This window comes from Mastigoproctus giganteus, chromosome 3 (genome assembly GCF_048544385.1).
Source record: "Mastigoproctus giganteus isolate SK-2022 chromosome 3, ASM4854438v1, whole genome shotgun sequence".
Taxonomy (NCBI): domain Eukaryota; kingdom Metazoa; phylum Arthropoda; class Arachnida; order Uropygi; family Thelyphonidae; genus Mastigoproctus; species Mastigoproctus giganteus.
Window position 1 is genome coordinate 230,803,611 of NC_143577.1, and position 24,564 is coordinate 230,828,174.

At 37.9% G+C, this 24,564-nt stretch overlaps 1 protein-coding gene across 3 annotated transcripts in view; it reads right to left on the bottom strand.

Annotated features, from left to right (window-relative positions):
• Positions 1 to 24,564, bottom strand: part of LOC150088830 (constitutive coactivator of PPAR-gamma-like protein 1 homolog) — a 283,787-nt gene that overhangs the window by 154,962 nt on the left and 104,261 nt on the right. For all 3 annotated transcript variants that reach the window (XM_090369687.1, XM_090369686.1, XM_090369688.1), the window contains exon 3: positions 10,027 to 10,219. In XM_090369687.1, coding sequence (XP_090225813.1) covers positions 10,027 to 10,219 — 193 coding nt within the window. The remainder of the gene's footprint in view (positions 1 to 10,026; positions 10,220 to 24,564) is intronic.

Consider the following 24,564-nt stretch of genomic DNA (forward strand, 5'->3'; position numbering starts at 1 on the left):
CAGATGCAACAATTTGTAGAACTTCAGCCTTTCTTGGTAAGAGCAACCCTTTGTTTCCCTCTCTAAATCCATTGCCCTTCTCTGTACTCATTCCAGCAGCTGTACATTCTTCCTAAAATGATGCCTCCAGACCTGTATGCAGTACTCGAGGTGTGGACTGACCATATCCTTATACAAAGGGATAAACACCTCCTTATCACTGTTTGCAAGATTCCTGTATATCATTGACAACACCCAATGAGCTGCTCTGGCAGCTTGCCTGCACTTCTCAGAAAACTTCATATCTAACTACACAATTTCCCCCAGGTCTTATTCATCTTTACTCACCTCAATGTAGTACTGCAAAGTTGATAAGTTACTCTAGTGTTACTGCTACACATACAGTATTTTGCATTTGTCAATGTTAAATTTCAGTTGCCAATCTCTCCATCCATTTGCCCAACTTTTCTAGACCTTGTTGCAGTAGGAAACAGTCAAAGCATCTCGTATCAAAATTATTTTTTGCATCCAGTTCCTTTGTGGCTAAATCATAGTATCCAATCAAATTGGTCAAACAAAACTTCCCCTTAACAAAACCATGCTGTGTCTGAACTATAACTGCAGTCTTGTCCAGATGATTCTGAAATGTTTCTTTAACCAGTGACCTCATATGTGAACGTGGTTGCAAAATACTCATTCAGTTTATCAGCTATCTGAGCTGGATCATCAATACTCAAATTATTGATATCAGGTGCACCAATCTGATTAATCCTCTTCCTTCTAGAGCTTACCTAAGTAAAGAAGTCTTTGCTGTTTTTCTTTGCCTCCTTTTGCAATTATTTCTCGCAATCTGCCTTCACTTGACTAACCTCCTTTGACTCGATTACAGACTAGCTTATATCTAACATAAGCTTTTGTGTTGCCTAATAATTTATATGTATTCCATACATTTTTCTTCTCTGCCACGAGTTTCATTAGTTCATCTGACATTTGAACAGTATTTCTTAGTTGGTATGAAAAGCTTAGTAGGTTCCAAGGTTGATTTCTTGAATTTCTTGAATCAGTTGGTCCCACTTTACAAATATCATTAATAAATATAGAAAACAACAATAGGCTTGACACTGAACCCTTGGATATCTGCCAGTGACATTAAAACAAGAAGAACGCACACCGATAAACACAGTCTTCTCCTGCTCCACCATCCCTTTATCCATATCAGCAAACTTGCCTTAATGCTCACAATTTGTGGAACAGTCCTTTATGTGGCACTTACTTAAAGATTTAACTGCCATCAGGGGTAAAGGGAAGGGTTTTTGCTTTTGTAAGAGTTACAACCGTGGTCTCAGAAAGTTTTAAAATGTGTACAGTGGGACCAACTTAATGTCTAAGTTTGCAAATGATACAAAGGTTGGCAGGGCAGTCAGATCACCTCAATCAGAGGTGTTTAAGGCTTTGAATGGACTGAGCAAGCTCAATGGTGATGTCAACCTTCCTCTTGCTCAGATTATACACAGAAGGGGGAACAAATTCAAATTGAGCAAGAATGGTTGCAGGATAGATTTGCGCATGTTTGCCTTCAGCCAATGGGCGGTTAATTGTTGGAATCAACTTCCATCTGTTATTATGAAAATGAGTGGTTTCAATAAATTGAAGGAAGAACTAAACAAATTAGTGGAGGGGATGCTCAGATGATGCGGGATGGGTTTTTTTTTTTTTTTTTTGTTGGCTGTTGCTTACTGTTTTGCATCATGTGCTAATAATACTAAATTAGTCAGATGGTCTGAGAAGTTGCAATTGTAGTTTAATATTGGGAAATGAAAGATATTTGTACTGTAAGCAATAACCCAAGAATAATGTTTCATTCTCCAACACCCTGAATGTGGCACGACACTCAGGGCAGTGGAGAATGAAAAACATTGTCCACTGAGCGTTGTTGTTGTTGTTATTTGGTTTTTAGGAGCATTAGCAACTAAGGCCATATTGCTCCAGGGATATGCGGTGGTCATTCCCTGACCTTTACGCATCCTCCGTATTTGGTGGTCACAGGCTCAAACCCCAGTGTAATCAAGAAGCGTGTGCTGCGCACTGCTGCTCCTGCCCACTGGCCTGAGAGTTGCAGTTCTCTGAGAAGTGCAGATATGCTGCCAGGTCAGATCATAGGGTTTTGTCAATGATGCACAGGAATTTTGCCAGCAGGGATAAGGAGGTGATTATCTCATCGTATAAAGCAATGGTTAGGCAATATCTTGAGTGTTACGTACATCTCTGCAACCCTCATTTTAGAACAGACAAGAATCTGTTAGAACAGCTGAAGAAAAAAAAAAGAAACAAGATTCCCGAGGGGAACAAAAAGCTGCTTGTACCATGATAGGCTTCAGTTTCGCAAACTGCAGTGTTTGCAGACTAGGCGCTTACAAGGAGACCTGATAGAGGTGTTTAAGGCCTTGAATGGATTGAGTAAATTCCTTGTTGATAGAATTTTTCCTCTTTTTCAGACTAAACGTATTTCAGGAGACAATAAGGAGATTGTGCAGAAATTTTCCTTTGGCCAGAGGGTGGTTGACTTTAAACAAACTGACATCTAGTGTTGTAATCGTTAGTTTAGAAAGGATAGGCAGGATAGAAGAGGAGGAGGGGTGATGCTGTTAGTTGAGAAACACACAAAATTAAGGAAGTGCATCCAGTTGACATGGGTGAACAATGCAGTGTTGGGTCAGTTTGGTGTGACATAAGCACTGGGAAAACCAAGTTGAGAGTAGGAGTGTGTTATAATGACTCTGAGCAGTACAACGAACAACTGTACAGAGAAACAAGAGTTGGCCAGTAAATCAGATTGTCTTATAATGGAGGATTTTAACTTCCCAGATATAGACTGAAACTTGTGGACTGGTCACTCGCACAATAGCAAGACTTTTGTGGATTTATTGGATGATTGTTTTTTGTGCAGCAGCATGTTCGAGAGGCAAGCAGAGAGAGTAATACTCTTGATCTGGATATCAGCAGTGATTACTCATACATTAAGAATTCGCAGATAAGGGAACCACTGGGTGGCAGTGATCACAGTGAACTGATGTGGGATTTACTTAAAGATGTAATTACCATCAGGGATAAAGAGAAGGGTTTTTGCTTTCATAAAGGTGACAGCAGTGGTCTCAGAGATTTTTTAAATTCTATACAGTGGGACCAGCTGATGATGTTACCAACAGAAAATTCTAAATGAGAAGCATTCAAGGAATTAATCTCGGAAGCTACTAGGCTTTTCATACGAACTAAGAAATAATGTTCAAGGTTTAGGCCTAAACGGATATCAGATGAACTAATGAGACTTATTATTATTATTAATAGCCATATGGGACAAGGAAGCCTGAGGCTTATGCTGCACCATTAAAAAAAAAAAAAAAAAATTCCCCAGTTACCCTGTGAGAGAGAGAGAGAGAGAGAGAAAGTCAAAAGTAGAAGGGAATCACCAAGAAAGAGAAAAATGATGATAACCAGCTCAGGACCCAGGGTGTGCCAAGCCCATACTCACGAGATGTGAGCCCCTGGGGTTATATGAAATAAAAATTAATGATTTTAGAGATTTTGTCGAAGACAGCTTATCTTTAAAATCGAGTGAAATTCCCTTTCAATTAAGAAAACCAGAAATATCTTTGAAACCATTCCGATTAGTAGTGCTGAAGCTGAGAGAGCTTTCAGCATAATGAATAATATTGTGTGAATGAATGAGTGAATGAATGAATGAATAACGTTGACAATTAAACCCATTGCAGATTATGATGACCATACATCTAAATGGAAAACCATTGCTTCAATTTGATCCAGATCATTACGTCAAACCATTCCTCTGTAATCATCGCTATTGAGCAAAGCAGAAGATTGACAAAAAATATTAATAAAGAAGTAAATTGCATATGGCGATTTTCGGAATAAATTTTTCTTGAATATTTGTGAAATAATTTTTTTTCATGTAATCTGTGATTTTTTGTGTACTTTTTCTAGAAAATTTGTTTTTTTTTATGTAATATCTGTTTTTATATTGTGGAATGTTTTGTGTTATTTTTTATTCGCAATATTAAAATTTTATCATGAAAAAAATGTATTCATTATATCTCCCTAGTTGTTATAAAAAACAAAAGACTAATAAAAAAGTTGCGCTGTGCCGAGCACGGCGGTAGATGGTTTATGCGAAACATCCTTTGCGTTTCTTTTAGGTATTTTGATTTGTATATACAGTGAAACTTCCCTTTAACGGACAGCCATGGGGAACGAGAATGTGTCCGTTAGAGAGAAGTGTCCGCTAACAAGAAGTCTGAGGGAGAAAAAAAAACAGAAAGAAAAATCGTTAAACGTTTAATGTAAAATTAAATTAAAATATATACAGATTTTGAACAATACATTTGTATTTTTGTAAATAATATACAATTACATACACAAGAGATAAAGAAAAATCGTTAAACATTTAATGTAAAATTAAATTAAATTATATACAGATTTTGCACAATATTTTTGTAAATAATATACATACAATTGTGCTATGCATATTATGACTTTATCTTAAGAAAAATACATACAGTAATCACTTATTTTCTTCTGCACCTTCTTCCGGCTGATAATTTTGTTTTCAACATTTGTTTGGAGTGTAGAAACCATCGAAATTCCTTCAGTATCTTCTTCAGCGGTGAAAAACATTTTTAAACGATTGATTTGTATGAGCACTTCTTCTATTTTCATCGGTGGTTCGTCGTTAATGTTCTTCGACAGAATGACCTCCTTCCATTTCTTCATCCTCATGAGGATCTTCTTGAAAAATATCGATGATAATGTCGTTGATATCTAGAGCACCATCTTCTGTAGTGAGGTTCGAGTCTATATCTTTGTAGCCAGGGTCACTTGTAGCGGAAGTATCATACGTTATCAATAGATGCTGAAGTTCTTGTTCTTCTTGGTGCTCCACATTGCTGTTCACAACTTCAATTTTTGCATTTGAGAAGCCAGACTTTACAAAACAGTTCACGACAGTTTGTTTTCTAATTGCATTTACTGAAGAGGAAATCCGTTGAATCGCATCTAGGATGCTGAGTTTCTTTGCATGGTCACTCGCACATGTACATCGTTCATGCTTGTAATGAGATGTCTTAAAACACATTTTCTGTAGTGAAGTTTAAAATTTTTTATTATCCCTTGATCCAAGAGCTGACACTCTGCAGATGTGTTTGGTGGCAGAAAAACGATTTGAATGATACAATTCAATGTGCGGGTGAGATGCAGCATTATCCATGAAAAGAATAATTTTTCTCTTTTGACAAATCATGTTTTGGTTAAAGTGACTTATCCATTCGCTCATGATATCTCATGTCATCCACGCTTTTTTATTAGACTTCCAGTCAACATTCAAAAGATTCAACTTTATGCCCTTGAAACAACGAGGATTTTATGGTTTTCCTATAACAAGAGGTTGTTCAAAGTCTCCCAGCATATTTGTACACAATAGTACAGTCAAGCGTTCCTTAGAAATTTTTCCGCCCTGGCACTTTGTTTTTTAGACTCATTGTTTTTTCAGGAAGAGCTTTAAAAAACAACCCTGTTTCGTCACAGTTGTAAATATCCTTAGCTTCAAAATCACGAAATAAATCTTCCAATTTGACGGTCCACTCTGTTACAACCCCAGTATCAACAGATCAACCTTCACCACTTACGGTTTTCCAAGAAATTTTATGCCGAGTTTTGAACTTGTCTAGCCATCCCACAGAAGCTTTGAACTCATTTACTCCCATAGATTTCGCAACCTCCAAAGCCTTTTCCCTAATAATAGGCCCATTAATGGGAATTTTTTTAGCAGGTGCGCGACAAAACCACTCATACGTAACATTGTCAATTTGAAGTCCAACAGTTTTCGGGAATGATTTTTGAACCTGATCATTTACGGGTTGCCAAAATTGTTTGAGCAGTTCATTTTTTCCCCTTTAGGATGTCGCTTACCTGTGTCTTCCCGATTTTGAATTTTGCAGCGAGATTGCGAACACTATTTTTTTGCCGATCATACGCATTAATGAGTTCGACTTTATCTTTTAAAGTTAAATGTTTACGAGAAAACATTGTGCACTTCACACGACACTGAACTAAACTGAAAACTGAAACTCAAAAGACGAAAGGCCGACCAAATTCCCCCCCCCCTGCACACACCGAATTCATCAGAAGTTTTACACGTGCCTTAAAATTCTTGAAAAAGGGTTTAGAACCGCGACGCAAACCTTGATAAAATTCAGAGAATCGGAAATAGAAAATAAACACACGATTGAGGCAATACATGGAAGAAACGTTCCTAGAAAAAGGGCCGTGAGCTCGCCCACTGTCCATTATGGGGAGATCAAATTAAGTGCTAATCTAAACGAAACAGTGCAGATTGCCTGTCCACATCCCTTACAAAGAATGTCCGCTAGACAGAAGCTGAAAACACGTTAAAACCAATAGAGGAGAGTTGGGGAATTTGAAAATGTCCGTTAAAGAGAGGTGTCCGTTAGGAGAAGTTTCACTGTATACGAAATAAGAGCTTTTTTATTGATCATTCACAGATTTTCATAATTTCTGGAAGACAAGATACAATGGATTTATGATATACTTGCGAGTGCAACGTATCTAAATATCTCTGTAAAATAGCACCGATTGATGAACCGACCTTTTAGTTGAAGCGACATACTCAACTGTTACGGGAACCTAACAACTGAATGTAACGAAAATGAAAGACGAAAAAAGAAATTGTTGACAAACATTTGTATTGTTGCAATCATACTTACTGCAGTAGTAACTTCAGGAAGCATAATTTTGACGCCATACTATTCAAAAATTCTAAAAAGTTAGAACTCCAGACACTGTCGTAACCAGTTATCATTGTAAGGCGAGGCATGACGACCGGTTTTAAGTTGTTTTTTTTTTTAGATAGACCTAGGAACATTTTACACATAGTTACCTTAACCACCTTAACACATAGTTAAGGTGGTAATAAGCCCCATCTGTTCATCCCCCTAAATCTGCCCCTCACTCGAGATATCATACCAGTCACGAAAAATGCATCACGCACTCTAATCACACTACTAGTAGTGCAAGCGTGGGAAGTGCCTTTAGCAGAAGCTGGGGATGACGTCACTTCCATGACCGACCAGATTTACTCGGTAGAAAGTCGGAAAAACTGCGAGCCCATTGTTAAAATATTCGCATCTCACAACTGATTACAACTCTTAGCTGGCCAGAAAACAGCCCACACCTGAATCCTACAGAGAACTGTTGGCGTCATGGGAAATCTGCAGTTGAAAGAAAGAAATGAAAGACCCTTTGTGAACTGCAGGAAACCATAATTTGTGTTTGGAACCATGAACTATCAGTTGATTATCTTCAGAAATTGATCTTGTCAATGCCTTGACGGTGTGCTGCTGTCATCAGGGCCGGAGGCAGTTCAACAAAATATTAGTGTGCACCTGGTGAACTTTGTTTTGTTTTCCATTTAAAATGATAAACTAAAGCAAACTGAGAGTCTTCTGATAACATTTTAGTCATAATTGTCGTGTTTACCAAAACTGTTGTATAAAGGTAGCAAATGCTCATTTTGGAATATTTTGAGAGCACCTGTCAAATATCACTTAGCTTTACCTTAACTATTAATAAATATCTTTTGTTTATATTTCTATTTGTGATGCTAGTGATTAATGTAACATACCATCACAAAAAATGGGTTAGAAATGTGAAATTCATTTCTTTGAACTCTAGGTGATGCACTTTCTTCGAACACCAGTGTACAACTGCATAGAATCCATCCGCCCCAGAATCCTTCTCCATGACCAAATTCAACAACCTCTCCTCCACCCTGCTCTCCATTATTACAAAATCATTTAGCTCCCTGTTGGACCCTAGCAAACTTCTGTCCCCCCCCCCCCATTCACAGAATTCCTCATGTGTGAATGCAGATGCAAAACACTCACTCAGTCTGCCAGCCATCCGAGCAAGATCATCAACAGTCAAACCACCAACATCAAGTGGATCAATCTAATTCATCCCCCTCCCTCCAAAGCTCACACAAGCAAAGAAGTCCTCCGCCCCACTTCCCCGCACCAAGGACCCCCGCAATATTTTTCCAATACAGAGCAATCTCGTCAATGATAAAAATTTGCTGCTTTGAATAGCCGCCTTTATCAATAATTTTTTCCAACACATCAAAATATTTCTCTGCAGCTGCAGAATCGGCATTGGCAACTTCACCGCATACTTTAATGTTTTGGAAACCAGCATGATGCTTGAACCTATTAAAACACCCGTTGCTTGCCACGAACTTGGATTGGGGTTCACCATACTTATCCTTAATATCTTTATAATTACTTGTAGCTTTTGTATGAATGGTCGTTACAATATTTTCACGATACCTCCATTTATTTCTATGGGATGTAAAATACATTTCCACGTTTTTTCCAAGTTTGCACTGGCTGGCAAAACTTACGTAAAGTCTAATGTCTGTAAGTCAAGTATTGCGTAAGTTCAGGAGTTCCTGTACTGCAAAAGGATCTGGAAAGGTTGAGAAGATGGACTGAGAGGTGACAAATGAAGTTTAACACTGACAAATTTAAAGTACTGCATATGGGCAGTAGTAACCTCAGATTAACATACCAACTGAGTGGTACTACACTCAGGGTTCTGGAGAATGAAAAGGACCTGGGAGTAACTGTGAAGTAAGATATGAAGTTTTCTGAGCAGTACAGACAGGCTGAAGAGTAGCTCATGGCATGTTGTCAATGAAACACAGGATTTTGCTAGCAGGGATAAGGGGGTGATTGTCCCCTTGTATAAGGCAATGGTCAGGTCACACCTTGAGTACTGCATAAAGGTCTGAAGGGCTCATTTTAGGAAGAATATAGAGCTGCTGGAACGAGTACAGAGAAGGGCAACAAGACTGATGAGTGGAACAAAGTGTTGCTGTTAGCAAGAAAGGTTTAAGTTCTGCAAATTGCAGAATCTGGAAACTAGGCATCTGCAAGGTTATCTAACTGAGGTGTTATATAAGGCCTTGAATGGTTTGAGCAAGCTCAACGTTGATGGGATTCTTCCTCTTGCTCAGATTATTCACCTGAGAGGACAAATTCAAATTGAGGAAAGACAGTTGTAGGATAGATGTGCGGAAATTAGCCTTTAGACAGTGGGTGGTTGATAACTGGAACAAATTTCCATCTGTTGTAGTGGAGGTGAACAACTTAAATAAGCTCAAAGCAGAACTAGAAAAACATTTGGAGTAAATGGATGGATGAAATGGGAAGAGGGTTTTTTTTGGCTGATGCTATATAAGCTTGCTTTCTTGCATCATGTGCCTCTACTAATGCTAATGCTAAAAATTCAAGAAAGGAAGAATTAGACTGTTAGGGTGGGGGGGATGGACAGGTGAAATGGGATGATTTGGTGGGTTTTTATTCTCTCTCTCTCTCTCTCTCTCTCTCTCTCTCTCTCTCTCTCTCCTGTTGCTGCATAAGCTTGCTTTCTTGCATGGATTTCCACCATTACTATGACAATAGCAACAAATTTCATATTTGTAATGGGAGAGGGAGGTAATGCTGAACAAGGGTTTGAAGGAGTGAAACAATAACTGAACAGAAATGAAAGTAACTTAACACTAACTTCTCCTGTTATTACACATAGAGAAAGAGGAAATGGATAGGGTTTAAAGCCAAATTATTTTTGCCTTCACAATTTTTTTTTTCCCCTTTTTCACAAACTGAACCTGCTCATATCACACTGTTTCTAATTTTTCTCTTTCTTTCTTTCTTATTATTTCTCAAATAAACCACTTATCCAAATTAGTAGAATTATTTGGCGAAAGAGTTTTTAATTTCACAGTTTTATAATTTAAATTGTACATCAAATTTCACTGAAAGCTGACTTCAGACAGACAGACAGACAGACAGACAGAGAGAGAGAGAGAGAGAGAGAGAGAGAGAGAGAGAGAGAGAGAGAGAGAGAGAGAGAGGATTGTTTGGGAAATGATATTTGTCATCTGGATGAATGAAAACATACCTGGTCCTGCTGAACGATAGCGAAGAACACTGTTTTTATTTCCCCTCAGATAATACTGCACACACTGCTTAAATTTATCAATTCTTTCTGTGCAAGTGGCAAATACCAGTTCACCAACAACATCCAGGTCATCCACAGAGTGCAAGTTACGTACAAAATCTACTACTGCTGTGATGAGAGTATTAGGAGGAATCTGAAAGGGGAAAAAATATCTAAAATATTTGATGAATAAGGTTAACCATTTCATGAATACAAAGACAAGAAAAGTTAAAAATCAGTTAAATATTAATATTTACCAGTTTGCATTAGTAAAAGTCTAAAATATCAACACATTCCACTTTATATTTAGCCTTTTGCTGCTCTGTTAGAGTAAATTCTGGTATTTAACAGTTTGTGTTGGTAAAATCATCTGATAATCCCATTTGCAAATTCTTTTCCATTATTTGACTGAATTGCCGTATATTAAGTGCTCTCAATACTGTGAACATTTTACCCAGGCAACTTTGCAGGGATAGTAGATATCTCCTCCCCTCATGCCCTTGTTTAAAAATTAAAGTGAATGGGTCAAGAAATTATTTATTTATTTTATCTTCTTTTTTTTCTTTTTTTTCGCACTGCCCAATTATTTCAGGATTTTTAAACAAGAGGCTTAAGGAGAATGTATTCCCTATCCTCAAATGACTGTTTGTGACAGTTTCAAAAAAGGAAAGTAATAATAACTTCCTGCTTTAACTTTTCAATTTTTAAACAAGGGCATGGGGGGGATACAACTTATCCCCACAAAGGTGGGGATATGTTACCAAAACAACCTTGCAGGGGCTATATATATATATATATCTCATGTCCTTATTTAAAAATAGAAAAATTAAATGAAATCATTAATGTGGAAAACCTTGTGAATCTTAGGATTTACCAGATTTCAGCCTTTTACAGCAACATATGTTTTAAAGGTTGTTTTGGCAGTGTCAAGAAATGCCTGAATATGTATATTGTCTTGAAACTTCACATCCCTGTGAAGTTTCAAGACAATAGTTTCAAAGATCAATATAAGAGAACACCTCCTTCCAAAAGGGTTCAAGATGTGGAAGCCCATGTGTAGGAGCCAGTACACCCATTATAGGTCAGCACAGACTGCGCAGTATAAAGACAGTGTGGCCAGGGCACTTTTGGGTAGGGTTAGGACACATTGTAGTACCTCTGAAGAGAGAGAGAGAGAGAGAGAGAGAGAGAGAGAGAGAGAGAGAGAGAGAGAGAGAAATTGAGAAAGTTAGGGCGGATCTAATAAAATGCGGTTACCCCCAGAGGGTCATTGATAAATATAATAGAGGCGTGGCACCTAATCATGGAACTCCGTCCGTTCCAGTCACCACAGTTTATATTCCCTACTATCCGGGCTTGTCAGATCGAATTTCAAGAATGCTACGTGACTTTCAGGCACGCTGCGTGCAGCTTCCGGGTCGGAGGTTGCACACAGTGTTGTCACAGGTCAAAGACCCCATTCCTGGGGATTCCAGTAGTGGGGTCGTATATGAGATCAAATGCCCGGATTGTGGGGAATGTTATGTGGGGGAGACAGGACGGCGATTAAAAGACCGCCTGGGGGAGCACATGCGAGCTATACAGACTGCAGAGTTCAATAAGTCCGCCATTGCTGAGCATTATTGGGAGAAATATCATCAGGTCTCCCCTGTGAATGCTGTCATCCTTGACCGGGCGCATAGGTTCTGGGACAGTAAGTGGCTGGAGAGTTTGTGGATAGGCTCGTCTGAGAACAATAGTATGAATAGGGACAGGGGTGTTAGATTTCACCCCCTGCTGGAAGCCGTGGTCCTGGCAAAAGACGAGCGTTTTATATTTCCACGCTCACAAGACGCTTCCGGTTCACATGGAAGAAATATTGAGCATGCGCCTGGTCAGCCACGTGTGCTGTGAGCCTGTTACTTAAGGATGTGTTGCTTAAACATCATTGTTGTTGAGAAAGGAGGCGGAAGCCCCCGAAAGCTTCAGTCAATGTTTTATCGCTTTTAATTTTATTGTATTTTAAATATTTTATCAATATTTTATTGTATATATATTTTAAAATTTTTATCGCAAATTTTATTTTGTAAATCAGTTTGTGCACATATTATTTTACAGTGTAGTATCGTTTGGCACATTCAGTATTAAACCACTATAGTTAAACGGTTGGTGTATTTGTTTTAAATTCTTGATATGTGGGCTCACAAAGCAAAAAATTGAAGATATTCTCTGAAATTCAGATAATATCTTCAATTCCAGAAATGAATCAAGTAATTTATATAAATGTAGAGCTCATAGCATCAAAAACTAAAATATGATTTTTTGAATTTTTTATTCAAAATTTTGATTTAGACTATTTTTGACAGTAATCACATTATAATGTTTGGCTATGGTGTAAAAATAGGGAAAAGAAATATTTAAAAACAATTATCTACACAGCTTTTCAATTTTTACAAAACTCCTAACTACTCAAAGAACTTTGCTCCTAGTAGCTTGCATGCCATCCAGAAACTCACTTGTGAAACGGTTAAAAATAATTAACGTTGAAATTAAATTTTTAAAATGAAGTTAAAATAGAGAAAATAAAGTGAGCTATATTCAGAAGCAAAAACTAAATTGAATCCTTTTGAAATAAAGAAAAAAGAAATAAACATTACATCTTTCAGATAAATGCTCATAAAATGCAATTAAAATGACAAATGCATTAATTAAAATAAATTTAAAAGATTATCATCATTTTCTGCTGCTTAAGCCTCCACAGCAGGAAAATTAAGTTAGAATACACATTCTAACAAGATGCTAATACCCAATTAAAAGAAACTGGAATGTATAAATTGAACTCACAGTGAAATCAACTTAGTGTGAAAATAATATGGTGAAAGAAATCATACCATATCAACAGCTTTAACCTTGTGGAAATGCTTGATGGAACATTTTATTCATTTGGCTACTTATGTCAAATGTTTTCCCTACATTAAGCCACATATTTTACATAGTTTACTCAAAAAAAAAAAATAAATAAATAAATAAAAAAAAATATATATATATATATATATACATACACTATCACCTAATACTTATTTTTAAATGAGTTCACAGTACCATATTGCCAATAAAGTGAGCAACTTTTAAGGCTGAGTTAAGCCACCTAATTCTGACAATAGAGCTAATGAACAAAATATATAATAAAATTTCTTGCAACAATACCAACGAATACAGAGGAATAAATAAAACTTATTAAAGTAACATATAGAAAAATATAACTAAAAGCAATAAGAACATACAATTGTACCATATAATATCTTATGACTGTGTGCATAATTTTCATCATTGCTCTTTGTTATAGGTGCTCCATGTATTGTATTGTACGTCCTAGAGTTAACTGTAATGAGGGCCACATACACACAATTATGGCAGTAGCAATTTTGCAACATGAGTGATGGTAAATTCCATATAGTTAAAATAACATGCATCATCTTGTTCCCCCAGTCTAATGATTGATGCTTTGTTTTTCTTTTTATTTCTCCCCCCCCCCGCCTTCTTTAAGGTTGTATCTTTTTCCCCTTCTCCTACTTTTGCTTTTTTACTCTTCCCTCTATGTTCACAACTTTGTCTCTGTTGCATTTTTTTAATGATATACAGGGCAGGCCATAAGTCTGTTTACTTATGGAACTGATAAGATGGGAGGAGATGGAATTTACCAAGAACGATTGAACACTTCATTTAATCTAATAAATAATATCATGTGAATGTAATATTAACATTAATAAATTGGCATGGGAATGAAACAGACACACCAGCCCAATTCTTTCTCAGTAAACTGCCATGTAACCCATTCTGCTACACTTGATCCTTAATTTGATAAAAAGAACACTACTATGAACGCTCCTTTATACATATGTTTTTATCATTTTATTTATTTACATATTCTCAACATTAACGCTTTTAACTCTATTGTTTTTTTTTTTTTTTTTTTTTTTTGTTTTTTTAGGAGCATTAGCAACTAAGACCATATTGCTCTGGGGATATGTGGTGGTCATTCCCTGACCTTTCTGCATCCTCCTTATTTGGTGGTCACAGGCTTGAACCCCGGTCTAAGAAGCATGTGCTATGTATTGCTGCTCCTGCCCACCTGGCTACGGAGGCGCCGCTTTTAACTTTATGCACCTAGTTATATTTTTCTGTATATTATTTTATATAAATTTTATTTATTCCTTTGCATTCAGCAGTTATGCTCATTCCTAACAAAAGCCTTTTCTCTAATATGGATAATGTATTTAGGGAGGATAGGCAAAATAGAAGGGGGTGTGCATACATGTGTGTGTGCACATTTGCATGCACTTATCAAAAGCATTCTCAGATTCAGAAATTATACATGCCAGCACACATGCCAGATTGTGATGAGTATGAGGAGGGCCACTTTATGTAGATGCAGGGAAAACTTGCCATGGGAAACAGTTTTTAAAATCAACTTGCTGACTGTTATTTCTAACAGAATGATAAGAAAGTACTAGGGCAAGAACCTGATCATCATCCATAAACCATACAAGTTCACCAGACTGATAATACAGGAACTCAGTGAGAAGTAATAACAAGAGTATCCGTAAAGGCGACTACGATGGACTGAGACAGTATTTAAATTCTATACAGTGGGACCAACTGATGATGTTACCAACAGCAAATTCAAAATGGGAAGCATTCAAAGAATTAATCTTGGAAGCTACTAGGCTTTACATACCAACTAAGAAATATTGTTCAAGGTTTAGGCCAAAATGGATGTCAGATGAACTAATGAGGCATATGGCAGAGAAGAAAAATGCATGGGATACTTACAAATTAACACATGACACAGAAGCCTATGATAGATACAAGTTGATATGCAACCAAGTTACAAAGGAGGTTAGGCAGGCGAAGGCAGATTACGAGAAATCCTTGGCAAGGGATGCAAAGAAAAACAGCAAAGAGTTCTTTACTTATGTAAACTCTAGAAGGAAAGGGACGAATCAGATTGGTCCACTTGATATTGATGGGTCAACTGTTGATGACCCTGCTCAGGTAGCTAACAAACTAAATGAATATTTTGCATCGACATTCACACATGAGGAGTTATTCAGCGAAGGGAATGCCAGAGGTGTTTTCAACTCTAGCAGTAAGCTACAGAATCTTGAAATAACTGGGAGTAAAGTGGAGGAGAAACTGTTGAAGATAAACACAAGAAAGGCGCCCGGGGTGGATGGGATCTATCCAGTTATATTAAAGGAGGCAGCAAAGGAAGTAAGCAAACCCTTAGCCATAATTATGAGAGCTTCCTTGGACTCAGGGGAGGTACCCATAGACTGGAAATGTGCAAATGTGACCCCAATTCACAAAGGAGGATCAAAGGCTGACACAAGTAATTATAGACCTGTGAGCTTAACGTCTGTTCCAGGAAAGTTAATGGAGGCACTGGTTAAAGAAGCACTGCAGGATCATTTAGACAAGACTTCAGTTATAGCTCGGACACAGCATGGTTTTGTTAAGGGGAAGTCTTGCCTGACCAACTTGATTGGATACTATGATGCAGTCACAAAAGAACTGGATGCAGGGAATAACTTTGATATTATATACTTGGATCTTAGAAAGGCTTTTGATACCGTTGCACATGGAAGACTGCTACACAAATTGGAGCAGTGTGACATTGGAGGCAAATTGCTGCTATGGATAAAGGGGTGGTTGAGGGGGAGAAGACAGAGAGTGGTAATCAATGGACACTGCTCATCGTGGACTAATGTTATTAGTGGAGTCCCTCAGGGCTCAGTGTTGGGTCCATTATTGTTTTCTGTATTTATAAATGATATTGATGATGGTATATCAAGCTTAATGTCCAAGTTTGCAGACGATACAAAGGTTGGCAGGGTTGTCAAGGACACTACTGACACTATGCTGCTGCAACAGGATCTGGAAAGGTTGAGCAGATGGGCTGAGAGGTGGCAAATGAAGTTTAACATTGACAAATGTAACGTACTACACATGGGAAACAGCAACCCCAGAGCAACGTATCAACTCTGTGGTACTACACTGACAGTGGTAGAGAATGAAAGGGACTTGGGGGTGGTTGTGCAGGCAGATATGAAGTCCTCTGAGCAGTGCAGACGGGCTGCAAGAGTAGCTCATGGAGTATTGTCAATGATATACAGGAATTTTTCCAGCAGGGATAAGGAGGTGATTATTCCCTTGTATAAGGCAATGGTCAGGCCACACCTGGAGTACTGTATACAGGTCTGGAGGCCTCATTTCAAGAAGGATGTAGAGCTGCTGGAACGAGTACAGAGAAGGGCAACAAGATTAGTGAATGGAACAAAGGGGTGCTCTTACAAAGAAAGGCTTAAGTTTTGCAAATTACAGTGTCTGGAGACTAGGCACCAGCGAGGTGATCTGATAGAGGTGTATAAAGCCTTGAATGGTTTGAGCATGCTCAATGCTGATGGGATTTTTCCTCTAGCTCAGAATAATCACCTGAGAGGGCATAAATTCAAATTGAGGAAGGACAGATGTAGGATAGACGTGCGGAAATTTGCCTTTAGCCAGCGGGTGGTTGGTTGGTGGAACAGACTTCCATCCCTTGTAGTGGAGGTTGATAGCCTAAATAAGTTTAAGGCTCAGCTGGACAGGTATTTTGAACGAACAGAGGTGTGAAGTGGAAGTGGGTTTTTTTTTTTTTTTTTTTTTTTTGGCTGATGCTGCATAAGCTTGCTTTCTTGCATCAAATGCCTCTACTAATGCTAATGCTAAGAGGTTGCAGTTTTTAAAAGCAAAAGAAGGGGTTTTAATTTCAGGATGTTATATGGCCTCTATCAACTGAACAGATAAAGAGGGAGAGTGAATTGTTGAATACCACTAACCAGTTGCACGGTAGATGCAAAATTTACATTTTGTGTATGGGCTCTGGGGGGTACATATGTAAATTTACATTTTGCAAGGTTGTTTCATATACAACTCAAATAATGTGTCCATTAGCCTATTAATTGTTTTTAAATTTTGTGATACATGCTGTCATCTATTTGGGCTTCCAACTAAATAGTACACAGTTTTAATAGACGGCAACATAAAAATAGCTTTAAAATTAAAATGATCAAAATTAATAAAACCTAACCAAGCATCAAATATACCATATCTGGAAATTGCATATATTCTATGGCTACTTTGCTTGTTTGATGAAAAATTTTAGTTTGGGGAGGGATAACCTCTTAACAAAGCCTAACTAGCTCAGCTATAGTTGTTAAAAATTCCATAAAAATTCCTCCCATTAATACAGAATTCAAACTATGTCCATTTGGTGTGGAATTATTAATTTCTTGCCAATGACAGTACAACCATTGTCCCTGGTAATATTTTTGTATAAATTATTATTCCATTTTCATCTTCTTCCACATTACAGACTACATCTATGCTATCAGGTGAAACTGATGGCATTCCAAAAACATCTCTGATTAGGGATAGTTTAATTATGATTACCTTGTAGATGTAAATAATTTAATTTATCAGCCATCTACTTGGGGTCATCTTGACTGATCTTGCAAGTCCAGTTTTATCATATTACGTTTATCTGGCTTCCCAGGCATATAACATTAGGCAGGCAATGGTACATAAGGTATCATGAAAATATCATTACAACCGTTGAATCTGGCTAAGTGCACTGTCACCACAATAACACAGATTTTATTACTGCCATCCTACCCCTGCTTCTGAAAGTTAATCAAGATTTTGCCAAGAGAAAATTTCAGAATTGTGGGACAGCTACTGTATTATACAATAGCAAAATAAACAATTATGGGTTAAATACAAGTTTTAAGTTTATCACCACAGAACCATAGATGATATACATAAATAAATTTGATTTTCTCTGGATCACAAAACTGAGAAGTTTCTGTACTACTGTTTTCATTTTCTGAAGTTTCTTACTTAAACTAATCTCTTTGGAGATTCCTTGAAATAAAACAAATCTGGACAAACTGTTTTTTTATTTCAAGCAATATATCAAATATAAAATTCAATAAACCGATCTTCTGAAATTAATGGGGTGACACACACACACACACACACACTTGGCTATTTGCCCAGAAAATGTATATGCATTTCAATATTTGTATTTATTTTTTTTAATGTTTCAATAGTTATAATCGAGAAACGAGTTGCTGTTTTCAGAAACTGACACAATTTAATGAAGTTAAGAACATAGCATCATGCCAAGATCTAGCAGCAATATACACATGATAGCATTAGCAAAACCATGATTCTGAAATTACCTATTTTTAAGAACACCTTCACATTTAATTAAATATATTTATTTGTACCAGAAACAGAATACAAGTGACAAAGGAACTGGATACAAAAAACAATATTGATATCACATACTTGGATTTCAGGAAGGCTTTTGATGCTGTTGCACATAAAAGACTACTGTACACATTAGAGCAATGTGGCATTAAGGGCAATTTACTGTATGGATAAAGTGGAAGACAGAGTGGTCATCAATGGGCACTGCTCTTCATGGACTAATGTTATTAGTGGAGTCTCCCATAGTTAGTTCAGTGCTGGGCCCATTGTTGTTTTCAATATTTATTAACGATACGGAAGAAGGTATATCAGTCTTAATGTCTAAATTTGCAGATGATACAAAGGTTGGCAGGGTGGTTAATGAATACAATCAGGGTGAGCTACTGCAACAAGATCTAGGAAAATTTGGTTGATGGGATGTAAAATGGCAGTTTGAAGTTTAACATTGACTAATGTTGGTACTGCATATGGATAGCAGTAATCTCAGAGTAACTTATCAACTGTTTGGTATTACACTCAGGGTAACAGAAAACGTATAAGACCTGGGGGTAAATGTGCAGTCAGATATGAAATTCTCTGAGCAGTGCAGACATGTTGCCAGGACAGCTGATAAGGTTTTGTCAATGATATACAGAAACTTTGCTAGCAAAGATAAGGAGGGGTGATTATTCCTTTGTACAAGGCCATGGTTAGGCTGCATTTTAAGTATTATATACAAGTCTGGAGGCCTAACTTAAGGCAGTGCCACATGACACATTTTAAAAAGTTTGAACCTCATGTTACAAAACATGACTCCGCCCTCTCTGGTTCAAATGTAAAGTTGTTATACATAGAAATTCTTATTCTGTATAAGTAGTCTCCAATTTTTTTTAATTTAAATATTTACATATTTGTCACCCACAGGGAATGCAGACTAAAATTTGGCAAAAAATCTGAAAATTACTGAGAACTGCACATTAAAATGTATGCAAAATTAGAATTAATGAAACAGAATAAAAGTTAATTTTTTATACATAGATGGGTAAAGCATGCAATCTGTGATTATTTATTACCTGAAGGAAACAGAACTACCAACAAGTAGGAAGAAATAAATTATAGAATTCAGGAAGGGTATAATGAAAGGTATTTGTTCAAGCAGAAATGGAGTATTGATAACAGAATTTATGATATCATAAGAAAAAAGAGACCATAGATTTCTTTTACATTGAGGATGTGTACCTATAAACAGTAATATACAGGGTATCCATTAAGTCCTGTTTTCCTATTTTAAAATTTAATTATGTCACAACCAAAAGACAGAGTAATGCAGTATTATGCAAATTATTATGAAACTGCAAACATTTTTTACAAAGCATTATAAAACTCAAAAAAATATTTTCTTTTTACAGGGTATGATGCATTAAATGGCAATGCCACAAGAAGGCTGAATGTGCCATGTGATTTGCAAAGTAAAAATTTGTAATTACCATGCAAGGAAATTATTGCCATCAATATGGAAGTGATTCTCTCTCCAAACCAAGCATCAGGATGTGGGTTCAGAATTTGAGCAACAGGAAGTGGTATTGACCTGATTTGAAGTGGATGTCCATGCGTGTCTCGAAAAACCACTAAAAATATCCAAGCAGCATTCCAGCGTAATCCTAAAAAGTCAATTTTGTTCCTTGAGATTGTCACATACATTCTTTCAGATATGCCAGACAAGCTGTACTTGCTACCTGGGAGTTTAAAACACTGATAGAACTGATATTCGGGTGACACACAAGTCAAGTAGACCCAATTTCGGCGAAGTCTGGACGGTCTGTGACAGCCAAATCCTCTGCTTGCATCTTCACGATGTGGGACTGTTAATAATAGTAGTAGTGGCATGTGATGCAAGAAAGCAAGTGTATGAGCTTATGCAGCATCAGCCAAAAAAAAAAAAAAAAAAAAAAAATCACACCATTCCCTCCAAATGCCTGTCCAGTTCCTCCTTAAATTTATTCAACCTATCAACTTCCACAACGACAGATGGAAGTTTGTTCCAGCTATTAACCACCCGCTGGCTAAAGGCAAATTTCCACACATCTATTCTACATCTGTCTTTTCTTAATTTGAATTTATCCCCCTTAGGTTCGCAATCTGAACAAGTGGCAGGATCCCATCAGAATTCAGCGTGCTCAACCCATTCAAGGCCTTATACACCTCAATCAGATCACCTCGCAGGTGCGTAGTCTCCAGCCACTGCAATTTGCAGAGGCTTAAGTCTCTCTTGGCAAGAGGATCCCTTCATTCCCCTCACCAATCTTGTTGCCCTTCTCTATACATGCACAAGTAAATCTACATCCTTCCTAAAATGAGGCCTCCAGACCTGTATGCAGTACTCAAGGCATGGCCTGACCATTGCCTTATACAGGGGGACAATCACCTCCTTCTCCCTGCTAGAAAAATTCTATATATCATTGACAAAACCCCATGACCTGCTCTGGCAGCCTGTCTGCATTGCTCAGAAAACTTCATATCTGACTGCACAATTACTCCCAGGTCTTTTTCATTTTCTACCACCTTAAGTGTAGTACCACACAGTTGGTACGTTTCTCTGGGGTTACTTCTACCCATATGCAGTACTTTGCATTTGTCAAGGTTAAACTTCAGTTGCCACTTCTTAGCCCATCTGCCCAAATTATCTAGATCCTGTTGCAGTAGCACACTGCCATTACTATCATTAACAACCCTGCCAACCTTTGTATCATCTGCAAACTTCGACATTAAGCCTGATATACCTTCATCAATATCATTGATAAATATACAAAACAACAGTGGACCTAACACCGAACCCTGTGGGACTCCACTAATAACATTAGTCCACGAAGAGCAGCACCCATTGATTACCACCCTCTGTCTTCTCCCACTTAACCATCCTTTTCCATTGTAGCAACTTACCCTTAATACCATTCTTCTCCAATTTGTACAATAGTCTTCCATGCGCAACAGTGTCAAAAGCTTTCCTGAAATCTAAATATATGATATCAAAATTATTTTTTGCATCCAGTTCCTTTGTAACCACATCATAATATCCTATAAAATTTGTCAGACAAGACTTTCCCTTAACAAACCCATGCTGTGTCTGAATTATTGCTGCAGTCTTGTCTAGATGATCCTGCAATGCATCTTTAACCAGTGACTCCATTATTTTACCCGGAACAGAAGTTAAACTAACTGGTCTGTAATTACTCGTGTCACCCTTCGATCCCCCTTTGTGAATTGGGGATACATTGGCACATCTCCAGTCCGTGGGAACCTCCCCTGAGTCCAAGGATGCTCTCATAATTATGGCTAAGGGTTTGCTTAGTTGCTTTGCCACCTCCTTTAATATATATTGGGTAAAACCTACATGAACAAGCACACTGTGGGTAACCACCCAGGTGTGAACCAAAATAAGCAAGGGTCAAGGTATGGCACTCACACCACATGGAGGAATGCCACCTCTCTGTGTTACCAGTCAATACTAGGTTGTAGATGACTCTCATCAAACAGTGCAATACCACCACTTTGCTTATTAAAGGCTTGAAGTGGTGTAAACCATGTTTAGTCTGCAGAACTAAGTTCCAGTCAACCCTTCCCCATCTCTTCCATCATGCAGTATGACTGATGACTTTTAAGGTTATGATGAACATCATAGTGAGACCCAAACTTCCTTACATTTTGAGGGTACAGCTCTAAAACTGTTCGCAGGCCGGATGCTAGTTAGTACACCGGACCAAACCTATTGGTAACTCTTTAGGAGGTTTCCGGATCAGTTAGAGTATAATGTTGCTACCTCTACTCTGCCAGATAGTGACTGGAGGGAGTCTGAATAGTGTGTATGGGGGGGGGGAGGGGGGAGGGCATTGTCGAGGCCACTTAATGTCAAGGATATGAGTATATTCTTACCATGTGTACGCCATATCCAAAAATTTCAATACTTGCAACTTTACAACTGTTTGCAACTTTACTTTCTCCAATCCAACTTTCCTAACGGTGAGGTAATTTTCCTTGGTGATTTTAATGTTCACAAATCCAGCTGGCTTCCATTTTCTAGTCACACCGACCCAGCTGGTCAAGATGCTGAGGCTTTTGTAATTACTAATGCCTTGCACAGATTATTCATTTAACTACAAGAATACTGGACAATCCTAACTATACAGCCAACACACTTGATCTTTTTCTAACAACCCTTCTAAGTACACGGTCGAAGTGAGTGGTCCTTTAGGCACCTCAGATCACAACTTGGTGATTGTCTCTTCTCCAATGGCACCTCAGTAGCCAGGCGGGCAGGAGCAGCAGTGCGTAGCAACACGCTTCTTGATTAGACCAGGGTTCGAGCCTGTGACCACCAAATATGGAGGATGCGGAAAGGTCAGGGAATGACCACCGCATATCCCAGGAGCAATATGGCCCTAGTTGCTAATGCTCCTAAAAACCAAACAACTTCACTCATGGAGCCTTTATCTCATGGTTATTCCAACCTCGTATTCTTTGGCATTAATTACTAGAATGCAAAATGGGATGACTTGCGAGATTTCTTTTCTTCTTTTCCTTGGTCGGATTACTGTTTCAAAACTTCTGATGGCAACGTTGCTCAGTTCGTGTCAGTTAAATTATTTTTCTAGGAATGGAGTCCTTTATTCCACACTCCACTTTAAAATCTCGTCCTTTAACTAAACCTTGGTTTTCCAATAAATGTGCTAAGGCTGTTCAAGAGAAGAACGTTGCATATCGTAATTGGCTTGTTTCCAATTCTTCAGTTTCATTTTCTGCCTCCATCAAAGCTCGCAACAATTGTAAAGCAGTTATTAATCAGTCCAAACTAGATTTTGAACAAGCTAAGAGTAGAAAACTTGCTTCTTGCCCTAATGGTAGCTGAGTATTCTGGTCTCTTGCCAAAGCTATTGGCCACAACATTTGCCCATCTCTGCTTCCCCCTCTGTCAAAACCACATGGTTCTGTTGTGACTTCAGCCAAGGTAAAGCTGATCTGCTAGCATCCCACTTTTCTTCCAACTCATGTATTAATGAGCTTGGTAAAACACCTCCCACCATTCCCAACACACTCCATTCAATGCCTCCTGTGATCTTCCATCAAAAGGATGTCAGAAGGATTTTGATGAATCTGGGTGCTAAGAAAGCTACTGATTGTCCTGATGGTATTTCTCCACTTGTTCTCAAATCCTGTGCTCCTCAACTTACTCCTGTTCTTGCCGCCTTTTTTCACTCTCTTATTCCAAAGGTGTTTTTCTTCTGCTTGGAAATTTTTTCATATCCAGCCAGTTCCTAAAAAGGGTGACAAATCCCTCCCATCCAATTATCATCCCATTGCAATTACTTCTACTCTTTCTAAAGTAATGGAGTAATCAATTAACTGCCAACTCTTAAACTACCTAGAAACCTTCAGTCTGATCAACGATCACCAGTATGGATTCCATCATTGTTGATCCACTGGTGATATTCTGGCTTATGGTTACCCAGTTATGTACAAATTCAATGGAAAAGTCAGAGAAACACAAGCAGCTGCTCTTGACATCTCAAATGCTTTCAATCATTTTTGGCATAACGGTCTTCTAAACAAGCTTCCATCTTATGGTTTGCCAGCTGTTTTTGTAATTGGTTATCCAGTTTTTTCTCTGATCACTCACTGAGGGTGATGGTAGATGGCTCTCTGTCATTTAACTTCTCCACTAATACTGGTGTCCCCCAAGGTTCAGTTCTTTCCCCCACTCTTTTCCTCTTGTATATTAATGACCTTCTTCCATTGACTGGAAATTCTATCCATAGTTTAGCCGATGATAGCATTGCATTCCACTTTACATTGAGAAACCTTGTCCTGCTCAATCAGCTTCAACTCCTCGAATATCCGCTACAAATTCCTTAAATGCTGATCTCCAGGTAATTCTCCAGTGGGGCAAAAGACAACTTAGTTGATTTCAATCCTTCTAAAACTGTCTAGTCTTATATCTCACAAAAAGGATTCTTCTGCTCCTAAGCTTATCTTTGGTACCACTCTGATTTCTAGGCAAAATGATATATCTCTTTTGGGGATTACCCTGACTTCTAATTTCTCTTGGCACAAGCACATTACAAATATTGCTTCCTCTGCATCTAAAAAACTTGGTTTTCACTTTCGTTCTCGGCGTTACTTTTCTTCCAAACAGCTGTTCACTGTACAAATTGCAAATCTGCCCTACCATGG